At 39.8% G+C, this 12,623-nt stretch overlaps 1 protein-coding gene across 1 annotated transcript; it reads left to right on the top strand.

Annotated features, from left to right (window-relative positions):
- The first annotated feature begins 1,365 nt into the window (after window positions 1-1,365).
- On the top strand, window positions 1,366-12,349 carry RSL24D1 (ribosomal L24 domain containing 1). Its single transcript, XM_074155950.1, has 6 exons — window positions 1,366-1,485; window positions 3,700-3,813; window positions 6,148-6,220; window positions 6,955-7,018; window positions 7,505-7,590; window positions 9,178-12,349. Exons 1-6 carry the CDS (start codon window positions 1,405-1,407, stop codon window positions 9,249-9,251), a joined length of 492 nt encoding a protein of 163 aa, XP_074012051.1. The 5' UTR covers window positions 1,366-1,404; the 3' UTR covers window positions 9,252-12,349.
- The last annotated feature ends 274 nt before the right edge of the window (window positions 12,350-12,623 follow it).

Raw genomic sequence — 12,623 nt, 5'->3', positions numbered from 1 at the left:
TTACAGGACTCCTGGGGGTATTGCTTTATTTTGGGCTGCTGGTTTCTTTGCAGGATAGGTTGCTCAGATGCCTGTAGTGTGCGGCATAGGAGCATTACTGCTGTCATGTTGCTAGGCTGTTCATCGTGGGTGTGAGGAGAGGCTTCCATGGCCCCTGATACAATTGGAAGTCCCATTTTCCAGTGAGCAGCTTGGGAAGAGGTATTGCACTGGCATGTTGCACCTCTTGGTGCAAAACCAGCTGCTTGGGGACCTGGGGCTGGGCTGGCCGCTGGCCCTCCTGCCATGTTGCCAAACACCCATTGCCAGATTAAGTTTTAGAATCATAGCATAGTTTGGGTGGGAAGGGAGCTTTAAAGGTCATCTAGTCCAACCCTCCCTGCAATGAGCAGGGACATCTTCAGCTAGATCAGGTTGCTCAGAGCCCCATGTAACCTTACCTTGAATGCTTCCAGGGATGGGGCACCTACCACCTCTCTGGGAAACCCACGCCAGTGTCTCACCATTCTCAGTGTAAAGAATTTATTCCTTATATCTAGTCTAAATCTCCCCCTTTTAGTCTAAAGCCATTACCCCTTGTCCTATTGCAACAGGCCCTGCTAAAAAGTCCCTCCCCGTCTTTCCTGTAGCCCCTTTTAGGTACTGGAAGGGGCTATAAGGTCTCCCTGGAGCTTTGTCTTCTCCAGGCTGAACAACCCCAGCTCTCTCAGCCTGTCTTCATAGCAGAGGGGCTCCAGCCCTCTGAGCAACTTCACGGCCTCTTCTGGACTTGCTCCAACAGGTCCATGTCCTTCTAATGTCAGGAGCCACAGAGCTGGATGCAGCACTGAGGGGGTCACACCAGATTCTTTGCTCTACCAGAGTAGAGCGGGGAATCCCCTCCCTCGCCCTGCTGGCCCCGCTCCTGGGGATGCAGCTCAGGTTGTCCAACTCCCAGTATGCAGCTGGCTTGACAGGGCTATGATGGGAATGACCTGGTGGGTCTGGGGGGGCTGTGCCGGGCCTCCTGAGGAAGCAGCCGACAGTTGTCCTGGCCAGCGTCATGGCTGTCACCCCATCACCCCCACTAACTCCTGTCAGGCTGGCTGGGAGCCCGGAGCCGGCACGTGCTTGTTTCCTGCCCGGTGCCTGTGTCGGGGCAGTTGCAGCTTGTCAGACAGCCCTGCAGCCGCCGGGGTCCGTAATGGCGGCGGCGACACCGCAAACCGAGCCACGTTCCCCCCTCACCGCCGCCTCCCCGCTGCCGGCCCGGGGCGGCCGGCGAAAGTCTGCGCATGCGCCCGCTCCCGCGGCGCCTTGGCGCCTCGCGGCCGGCAGGGGGCGCCGCGCCCCCTCTGCCGGGCGAAACCGCGGCGCTTCCGGTCAGCTGATCGCGTCCTTCCGGCGGGGCGGTGGGGCCCAGCCATGCGGATTGAGAAGTGCTACTTTTGCTCGGGGCCCATCTACCCGGGCCACGGCGTCATGTTCGTGCGCAACGACTGCAAGGTACCCACCGACCGCCGGCGGGAGGGCGCGACTGGGCGACTTTCGGCGCCGGGGCTCGCTCCCCATTGCGGCCTGGCCCAGCGAGGGTGTGCTCGCGGCGGGGCGCTCTTGGCCTCGCCGGGCCTGCGCCGGAGGGGGCCCAAAGGTGCCCGCCCTGCGCTCACCCCCCGCCGGCGGTGTCCGCTGACAGACGCTGCCGAGGCCCGAGGTCTTCCCGGGGCTGGTGCCGCTGTCCCGGGCCGGCGTGCCGCTGCCTGCGCTCCTGTCAGGCTTTCTCTTCGGCATGTGGGGGGGTCTCGGGGTGATGTACTTTAAATTCGGACAAGAGGGCGGTGGCAGGCAGCGTTTCCCTCGCCCTGCCGGAGCCCACGGCCGTTTGGTGGGGCTATACTGTAATTTGGCAACTGTTGTGGCTGTGGGGAAGAGTGTGGGCTAAATTACTTGTTTCTACTGGGAAATTATATGCTTCTCAGGACAATTAAAAACTTCCATCCTTTAATTTTCTGATTTTAGAGAAGTAGAGGCTTCAGAATAATGGCAGGTGATTCTAAAGCTTTGAACGATCCAGATCACAGACACTAAAAGCTGTGGACTGAAGCTAATGCTTTATGTCTGTCTCATGGTACTCTACTAAAAGTTGTAACTCACTCAGATATCTGATGTGACTTACCCAATTGATGTTGTCACAACAGGACATGCATAGCACTTTGGGCCTTAAATTTTGGTGACAGTTTTGTACATAAAATGTTGTGTATAGTTTCCCAGCCTCTGCTGTACTTCTTAGCAGTCCTATAGGGCATTGGAGACCCCAGTGTGAAACGAAGCTTACATTCATAGCTTCCTTCCTGTGCTCAGACGTCAAAATAAATACTGGCTCAACTGTATTGCTCATCTGAGTCACATCTTTTGGGAATTTAGAGATAGATGTAGATTGACACAGTTCCGTTTACTAGAAAATGGCCACAAGGTGTCTTGCGTTTTAAAAATTAAATAATAAAGTAGCACAATGGCAGGTTAGTTGTGAACAGAGATTTGTCTGAGTTAGGTGAGAACACGTGACAGAAGAAGGTTTAAAAAAATATTGTTTGAAGATGATTACCTTTACTAGAAGTTTCATATTTTCTGTTCATTTTCTTTAGAAGTGACTACTAGATGGGAAGGAGAGTATGGTTGAAGAAAAATGTGGTTTTCAAAAACTCATGAATAACAAGTGTAATTTTGAGTTTTCTCAAGGAAAGTTCCAGCTCTGCTCTGTATACCAGACAGCCAGGTTCAAAGTGATGTGCAAATTTAGGGAGGATTAAGAACTGTAAATAGGGATACGGTTATGTGTTGTCCTTCATCCCCCCCCATCTTACTGCCATCTTGCAGCATGCTCTTTGAGTGGAAAATGTCTGTTGGATTTGGGGCAGTTTGGGATAGGGGGTTGTTTGGCTGTGTTGCGCGATTTCAGTACTAATAAAAGGGAAATTTCAAGCCTGGATAGTGATGTTTTTTTCTTGCATCTTTAATGGGCCTGAGAGCATCACCTGGATGAACATAAGGTGCTTCCATGGCTAGCAGTGGCAGGTGCCTAAAATGGGTCTAGTGTTCTGTAGAATATGTAGAAAAATGGAAGGGCAGGGGAAAAAGGTCATTTAGAATGTTTTGGCATATGCTTTAACAGCTTTCAGTAAATTCAGTCCAGGACTTAACTAATGTGCCTAGGACTCCTGTTGCAGGGTAATCTTTAATGCTTAAAGCTACATTCCAGAAGGTAGACTTTTTGTGTGTGTGTATTGCATTGAAAAATGTTATATGAGAGGTCTGAGGATTTTTTGCTGTTGTCAGGATGGCACTGTATCTAAAAAGTGGTGACAGGTATAGAGAATTGTTTATTTACAGTACAGGTTTGGGTTTATAGTTATTTTTGCAGATGATAATTCTCACAACTTCAGTATATTTTATTTATAATCAGCTTAATTATAAGCATTTGTGCATGTTCCTGACAGCTGTGAAAATTATTTTATAATGAAAAAACAAGAATAGTACTTGAAATTCTGTTTGTTAATAGCTATATTTAAGCTAAAAATGTTGAAATTTGAAAGATCAATGTAATTTTCAATGAGCAGTATTATTAGAGAAACTTCAGTGTTTGATATCATGCTTGCAATAGGGCAGGAATAATATGATTTGACTGTAAGTTTATTTCCCTTCCCTCCCTTCTTCTTAAAGATATTTAGATTCTGCAAATCAAAATGCCACAGAAACTTCAAAAAGAAGCGAAATCCCAGAAAGATGAGATGGACCAAGGCATTCCGGAAAGCAGCTGGCAAAGAATTGACAGTGGTAAGAAGTTGAACTGGTTCACACTTTACATTAGCTCACGAAAATGGCAAAAATCTAGTCTCGTCCGGTTGCCAACAGATTAGGTTAGCTAGCTTAATGTGTTATCATTTAATTAGATGAACATGAGGGATGGAGTACGTAAGTGGAGAAAAGAGGGAATGTGAAAGAGGATGTGAGAGTTTTCTTGAGAGTGGGCTATTCATGTAGCTTGATTGTAACTTGGAACTTCCTATTTCAACTTCAATGTGGAAGCCAGTGTATGAGATTAGATTTAGCAGTTTCCAAGTCCAAGGCATTTTTTCCCATCTATAAATCTACTCTCTGTACATTTGGTAATTGTATTTCTGCACAGTCAGATAATCTGGGTTACTGGGTACGCCAAGAAGTCTCTGTGTAGACACATAAGATGGTTACCCTTTGAAGTCTCCTTAAAGCATACAATGTATAGGAGAAGTCCTTGCATAGATAGGAATGTTTCAAAAACAGTATATGAGATCTTAAAATAGTTCGAAACAATTTCAAGGCAAAGTTACTTCAGTGGTAAAAATACTGAACGCACACGTTTGGTGGGACAGTCCTTAAATAATTCAAGAATTACTGTGACTTAACTACATGTTTTTTGACATAGTACTAACAATTTAGTAAGTATTTTGACATGGTGATTTGCTGCTTTCTGTGGATCTTCCAAGGAGAAGAATGTGTTTTTATTTTTTAATGTGACTTTGAGAAGCCATGAGTCATTGCCATCTTCTGTAATTGTATTTCTTGCTTTCAAGTTCTTTCTGGCTAAACTGAATTACCTTTTTGGAAGTAGCTAAGGTCTTAATTTAGAATTCCTTTATACACATCTAAATAGGTGACATTATGCTCCAATTTTGAGATATATCTATGTATGCTAAGAATTAAAACAATATATAAACATAGTGCTTTGTTGTAGTTTGGTTGGTATCTATTCTTACATAAGCCAGCTTTGGGGAGAGTGTGTAAGTAAGCTTGTAACAATGGAAAATACTGTAGTTTGGAAGAAGGTGACAGTTCTTTCTGCTTTAAACAGGTACATTGGACAGACGTTAAATATATTTACTTGTTTTCCTGGATTTCAGTTATTTTCTGAAGGACTTGCTTATTCTCTCACTCAGAATGACTGAGGAGTCGGTCATTCTGTCCCCTCGTGTTTGGAATTGAAAAGTTCTGTTGGCCAGTATGAGGCAGCTCTAGTTTATCTCCATGTGTGAAGCTTAGAAGAGTGTGGCGCTTTGAACATCTCTACTCTTATGAGACTTTTTTTTGCTGTTTATGGTGTGTTCTCATGATACAAACCAATGCTGTATATTTTAAATAGGTAAAAGCTGACTCAGTTTAGGATAAACTGTAGTGAATTTATATGGTGCTGTGTCACGTTTGGGTAAAAATGAATTTTAGCTAATTTTTTGTTTTTAAGAATAAGAATGACATGTAAATGTTAGCATACAGTGTGCTCTACAGCTTATATTTTGGATATTTTGCTCGATGCTATCCCAGTGTGAAAACTAACATTTGTGTGCCAATGGAGTGTGGCTTGTGAGTGTGTATGTGCCTTTTCTTGCTATTCTGTCCAGTTGCTGTCATTGAAGCTGTCTTTAGGTCATGTGAAAATTAGCAGCTGGTTAATAACTCGGCTTTACCACTACAAAAAAGAATCTGTGGGCAGGGAAAAGTCCTCAGATAAAAGTTGATATAAAGCTAAATATGCATAGCAAAAAAAAAAAAAAAACCAGGAAATTGTTCTTCTATCTTAAACTCTTGGGGAAAAAAAACAACAAAAAGAAAAACCTCCCGCTGCCCCAAACACCCCATGTCATCAATTGAAGTATTTCACAATTTCGAATGGTTTTATATTGTTTCAATATTCTTAAAATGAAATAGTGTTTCTTTTTTGAACCTTTTCAAAATTACAGGCTGTTGAGTAGAACTTATGTGACCTGCATTAAATGCTTTTGACTCTACATGTTTTCAATTTTGCCTTCCACCTGTCTACTCTACTCTGTATTTCCTATTCCACATTGTCGTCTTTGTTCCTTTTGTTTTGCTAAAAAGAAAATAGCCAAGGGAGATGTTTCAGTAAATAATTCTCTTCAGACAAATCACCGTGGTTTCTGACACTTTGAGGTCAAACACTCCACTCTATTTCCTTCTAGCTTAGTAATCTCTAAAGGTTGTTAAAGTATAGGAACTGAGATTCTGAAAGGGGGGAAAAATTGTGTAAAATACTAAGATATATGAGTGCTATAGTAAGAACGTATTGATCTAAATATGCTTCTGTATATAATCTGTATTTACTTTTTCTGAATATAGGATAATTCGTTTGAGTTTGAAAAACGTAGAAATGAACCAGTGAAATACCAGAGAGAGTTGTGGAACAAGACTGGTGAGTCATTTTAGAAAAAAGCAAAAGAAGAACTATGGGGTGTGAGCTTTTATTCTACATGAATGTTATCAGAAGATTTCTTAATAGTTCTGACACTCTGTAGTGATTGTGTTTGAAATAACTGGAATTGTGACCAGATTCTTATGTGCGGAGGAGGTTTGAGTTGTGAACAGGTGTGGAGTTTCACTTGATTTTATTTTTTTTTCAGAAACTGGTTAGGAAATGAAGTGCAACATTCCTCTATTTTTGAATTATTATCTTCAAAAAACCTTAGTGGTTATCCAGCTTTTTAAGAGGCTCTTAGTGTAAGCCTTTTATACTGATGGAGTTGCTTTTTTGTTCCTGCTCATTCCACTTCAGTTTAATAAATCAGTTGCTATAAAATGGAAGAGTTATTTATGTCATGAAATCAGATGCAAGTTACCGCCTTCTCCTTTGTGGCATTCACTCAAGTAGAGTGAGAGTCTTTTGTTGTGATGGCTCACTGTAGAAAATATATATAGGCATGAAAGTGGAAGCATAAACAAGTTTTAAAATACAGTTCATCATAGTTGGTGCACAGAATAATCCTCTACTCTGCTCTTCGAAGAAGGAGTAACTTCCTCTATATAGTATAAGAGTGGCCTCTGATACAGAGCTATTATGGGATACTGGTAGAATTGGTCTGCAAAATCACATGTATTTTCAACCGTAGGTATGTAAGCACATTTAAAACAACTTCTGCTTTATTTCAGTTGATGCAATGAAGAGAGTGGAGGAAATAAAGCAAAAACGCCAAGCCAGATTTATTATGAACAGGTGAGGAGAAGTATTTGTGTTGTGGGAGCTCTCACAAGCCTGTATTAGGCAGTCGATTTTTCCAGAGAAATGATGATCAAAAGTTTTAAATGGTTGTTTGCTTTGTACAGACACATCCATCCAAGCAATAGGGTAAAATATTTTCAGTGGGCTCTACTGGGCTACCAAACTGCTATGCCTTATTGGCTGTCCAGTGAAATGTAGCTTTTGGACACTCAATGATAATAGTTATATTTCCTTGTTTGTAACATGGAGTCTTAGATTAAAAAAAAATTCTGGTAAGAGCTGATATAGTGCTGGGGTTTTTTTCTGGTTTTGTACCCAGTATATGCTTGAATTGGTTTTCAAATACTTTTTACCTTTATTTCCTTATAATCGTAGTTAATTACTGCTTACGTACCTTTAGCTAAAGATGTGTGTCACGCATTAAAACAAAAACATACATCTCTTCTTTGAGGGTAATTAAGTTGAATTCCCCTTCCCCAGATTAAAGAAGAGCAAAGAGTTGCAGAAGGCAGAAGACATCAAAGAAGTCAAACAGAACATCCACCTTCTTCGTGCTCCACATGCAGGTAAAAACTTGCTTTACCTGGTTTGCTTAGCTTAACTTGTGTGTACAATTTTATGATTAATACTGATTTTTTTGGCGGTATGATTAATTCTACAGATAAATAATCCTGTGCATTTCTCTTGAAATTAATTTGTCTATTGAATGTGGAGAATAGCTCTTGCTACCAAATGGAAGCAGTGCCTTTGTTCTGAATTAAACATACCTTTTATTTGTCTAGTCCTGCATTCATCCTTCCATTTCCTTATTTTGAGTATTTTAAACTGCACTCAATACCTGGTACTCTCTGAACTGCACGTTTGTTAACCAATACGTTAATTTAAGTCCTCACTTTGAATTAATTATTTGAACTCAACAGACTCTGCTACCTACTGAAATAAAATACAGTAGTTAAACTCTACTTTTTGAATTTGTTAGCTAATTGTGAGTTGGGTTTTTTTTTGTAGTTTACTGTGTATAACGAAACATGCATGAAAATGCTGTTTCTTCAGTGTAAGCCTAACATTTTAAAAAATATGGTAATTTAACAAATTTTCACTCAAATCTATGCCTAGTACAGATATAATAATGTATATCGTTTGTTGGTGAACTGAGTTTTTCAGTTGGAGAAACCTGTTTCTCCTAAATGATGTTCTGGTTTCTAAACTCTTTATTACAAATATTAGCTTATGTTAGATGGTGTTGATAAAAATGGATTGTAAAGATGATTTGTTTTTTAAAATAAAGTTAATGGAATAGAGTAATGCTGAGAAGTTACAAGTATTTCCATTACTTACTGTTTTATAAAAATTACCATTGATTTTGTCTCTGCAAATAGGTGTGACACATTATTAGACATTAACAAGAATTCTGCTCTATGGGGCTTTTTCCCAGCTTGCGTTAAGATTGTATATATGTGAAACAAGGTTTTGTCAATATATATTTAAACTTCGGTTTAATCTATCCCTTGTTTTTTGAGGGAAGAAAACAAAAAAGGTTCTGAATTCAAAAGATTAAATCTGAGTGTTCATTTCTTTTGTTTGGCTTTGCTTATGTTAAATGAATGATGCACAATAGCACATCCTACATCTGTTAGTCAAACAACAGCTACCTCTTCAGTGTTTTGCAATTCCTGCCTGGCCTTAAAGAGAGCAGAATCCAATGTCAGTCCCAGATTATTTTTTGTTTTCTTTGGTTTTGGTAGCATTGTTGAGAGTTAGCACTATTGACATCCAACACAGCATTCAGGAGGGCTTAAATCTTCCCATAAGGCCATTCATCTGTTAAAAGTAATACATTTTTGCAGGTTCTGCCAGGTATTGCCAGATATATCAAAGTTCATCATACTAGAGGAAAACATACGTTGACTGCATTCAAGATTTTGCATAAAAACAGTATCAGCTTTTCTGTTAAAACAATTCTTCAGTAGTTTTAGGTGGTGATGGAGGTTAGCAATAAATACTTGTAAGCTTGATGGGTTTAGTCCCAAAAAACTCTATAAGCAATATATTTAGGCTGTTTCACCTAGAATAGATGCATATATTGTTCAAAGAAAAACAGTTATTTATGTTGAGAGAGACATCTTTAATTTATTTTTTTCTTTGCTTTGAAGGCACACCAAAACAGCTGGAGGACAAAATGGTGCAGAAGTTACAAGAGGATGTGGCTATGGAAGAAGACTCTTAAAATGCTTTTATTTTCTATTTATATTTCTTCAGCAGTTATAGTTCCTTACTGCCTCACCTGACATCATTCAGAACTGTGCTTACAGTTGAAGAAAAATATATTTTAATGAGTAGTGGTCATTTACAGTTTGAATGATTTTCGGTTTTATAAAAAATAAGATAGATCCTGGCTTGGACAGTACTTAAAATAATGTAATTTGAGCAAACCTTGTCAGCAGGAAGGAGAATAAGGCGTATTGTTTAAGACACTCTGTGCTCCTTGGAAAGTTGCACTTTCTTTCTGGATAACTTTTCCCTGATAATTCAAGGAATAAAAGACGTTGGTCCTGAGCTTTTCCTACTTTGTCTGTTGTTCTTTTGTAGTGGTAAAAGCAGATAAAAATATATCTTAATGTTTACAAGGTGGAGCAGGAGGTATTCTTTTTTGTCAATCCAGTGCAGTCCAGACTTCTTTTCACTCTTGTTACTGGGAAAATTTTTCAGTTTGTTATGAATGCATGTAGTGTTTGTTTTATCTCCTTTTTAAGTCAGCTTCCCCAGGATTACATTGCAGTTGACACCTAAGCCTGGCAAAGCTAACATTGGACATTCTTCCGTTTGGAAAATAGTAGAGGTGATAGCATGCAGTCTGAAGATGGACCTGCCATCCCCCTGACCTGCCAAAACTCAAATCTGACATGTAATCATGCTGACTGAGATGCTCAATAAATCACACTTTTCACTGTTTTTACCTAATACTCAAGATTATTTCGATAGAAAAGAAGATCGTGTTAAAGCATAGACATTTTGCATACTGTGGTGGGATTTATCTTTATTCAGTGTGTCTTCAGCACTGAGATAAATACCCTGCTTTTTTCAACTGTCAGCAGTTTATCTACAACAGTGTGATCAGAGAAGCCTTTCAAAGGCATCTAAAATAGTATTAACTTTCTTGTCAGTGTTAGTTATCCTGAAAAATGGTAATTTGTAGTTCTATTCCAAACTTCATTATGTGCTGTATCAAGCACTGGAAAACTTCCTCCTGCCTACTACCTACATGTGTATTGTGTAGTCAGAAAAGTCACATTCGAACATACGAAACAGGGCAATGGGGAGTGTGTGAAATAAACAAGCATTGTACTCAGTTTTTCATCTTGTGATTTATGAATTATGTTTAGATATTTAGAAAACTTTGAGATAAAAATAATTCAATTCTAGTAATAAAAATGTATAATTCCTTCATATTTTAATGAAATTAAAATTTTGCTATAGTTCAAAATTTGCTTATAAGATGGTAGCTGATAAGTATTTTAGGTGTACAGTATTAGTATTTCCCCTCTAAACTGTAATATAAATGAATACCTGAAAAGCCTATGGTAAGTTGAACAGAAAACATGTCAGTGGGGTAAAATCACTAAGATGCTGCAGTATAATGTTTGGACATAGTGAAAGGAGACCTTCACAGAATGTTAATTAGTATGTTTTTGTGTAGATGTACAAGTTGACTCAGTATTTCAGCTCGGGAAATGTATTTGTTGCATGGCTCATTTTACCATAGTATTTGATGTCCTTAATCCTTGAAATAGGATGCTTTATCTTAAAATCTTATTACAGATTTTTTTTTACTGAGTTTTAAAGATATGGTGTTCAGTGAGTGCCAAGTTTTAATTTTCTCCAAAAATAGTAAAGTAAATCTGTGCAAAGCAGAGAAAGGTGATGAATAATCCCGTTGGATGTTATGCAGTATTTATATACAATCTTTTACCTCATATGAGGTTTTCTTAGTATTAAATAATTTATATTACATAGTATCTGTAGTTTTTGTCTGCATCTTTAAATGAAATGCAGTCCTTAACTTCTTTGTGTGCTCTATAAAAGCGTCTGTATGGGATTTTTAACCCTTTCTTATGAAGGTCTGTAAGTGAAGCACTCGTTTTGCAGCAGCTGAGAAGAGCCATTTGAGGTATACACTACAACCATAAATGCTGAACATCCCGACAGTTCTATGAGTTGCTTAGCCTGTGCACCTCATTACAGCCTGTGCAATAGTATAATTGCAAGTAAGGTCTATTTGGAAGTTAATACTGAAGTTGTCCATCATTGTGCAGGTGTACTATTTTCCTGAGAAGCGGAGACTTGTTGCCTGCCCTGCTGTGTGTACCTTGTGAATACATAGGAGGTAGTTGAGTTCAAAAATTTGTCATAAGCACCTGTTCTGAGGGTACCCTTGTGATTTTCTTGTATTCTTTTTTTTTCTTTTTTTCTTTTTTTTTTTTTTTTTAAATTTAATTGCTGTGGTGTCCTCTTCTCTTGTCCATGTCAGCTAGAGCAGGATGCTGCTGAGACAGCGCATGGTGAGGGGGGAACAACTGCGGCTGAAGAACACCACGGGGCTGTTGATCCTCCATCCTGCCCGTCTCCATGTGCAGAGACCTTCCTGAGGAGCTGCTGAGCTGTGGAATAATGGGGGGTTTTTCTTTTAGGGGGCTGTCTGTCAAACCACATGTCTAATAGGAATTGTTCTTATTCAAAGACATTTTGGTGAAGAGAGATTATTTTCTTTGCTTGCTTGGGATGAAAATTTTTGATAAGACAAAGCTGACTGAAAATTCCTTTAAATTTTGGATTTTCTGTACAAGACTTGGAGAGAAAATGTCCAGCTGAGCAGACAGGGAGCCCTCATCCGCCTCCTGCCTGTGGCGCTGAGCAGCGCCCAGCCCTTTGGGGGGAGGCAGGACTTGCCCTCAGTTCCCCCTTCAATAGCAAGTTGGAGAGACGGTATTTAATGGGCAGCACATCGTTACTCATCAGAGATCTCTGTTTTAGTGTCGTATGTGCAAATCACTGATCCCGTCTGTGGTGAGATCTATTAGGAGCGGAGCACAAGGTAACGTGAGTACAGTCTGTTACAAGACTGATGATGTGTCTGTTTGATTTGATATTTAATCAGAAAAATTATTTATGAATAACTGATAGTGCTTACTTCCAATATACAGTCCGTCTTCCTTGGCATTTACTAGATCCAACAAACTTGCTGTTTTGTGTTTGTACTTGATGTGACTGGGGGCCTTTCTTCAAAACAAAGTATGATGGTATCGACCAGAATAAATGTGATACTCCAAGAAATGTCTTTTAGTTTTAGTTGCTGTCATCTCTTCTTAGAAGCAGATGTGTGTTTCTGTTTTTTTACAGACTGACTCTGCAAAAGGTGGAAATGTGGATTTTTAATAGTGATTTATGAAGTGACCTTTTCTCATATTTCCCCTTTTCCTTTTTAATCCATCACTTTAATGACTTCAAGTTAAGCACCGGCTTTGTTTTCAGGAGTAGGTTAACATCCTCCTAACACATTGTAGCTGCTGCCTCAGCTTTTGCCGCAGAGCCTGGAGCAGGC

This window comes from Numenius arquata, chromosome 11 (genome assembly GCF_964106895.1).
Source record: "Numenius arquata chromosome 11, bNumArq3.hap1.1, whole genome shotgun sequence".
NCBI classification, from domain to species: Eukaryota; Metazoa; Chordata; class Aves; order Charadriiformes; family Scolopacidae; genus Numenius; species Numenius arquata.
The sequence above is the reverse complement of the archived record's forward strand: the minus strand, read 5'-3'. Positions and strand labels throughout refer to the sequence as shown.

Excerpts from the sequence above, each read along its gene's own strand:
- RSL24D1 (XM_074155950.1), top strand. The coding sequence starts at position 1,405 with ATGCGGATTGAGAAGTGCTACTTTTGCTCGGGGCCCATCTACCCGGGC. Across the intron at positions 6,221-6,954 it reads AGAGTTGTGGAACAAGACTG|TTGATGCAATGAAGAGAGTG; the intron begins GTGAGTCATTTT and ends GCTTTATTTCAG. Across the intron at positions 7,591-9,177 it reads TCTTCGTGCTCCACATGCAG|GCACACCAAAACAGCTGGAG; the intron begins GTAAAAACTTGC and ends TTTGCTTTGAAG.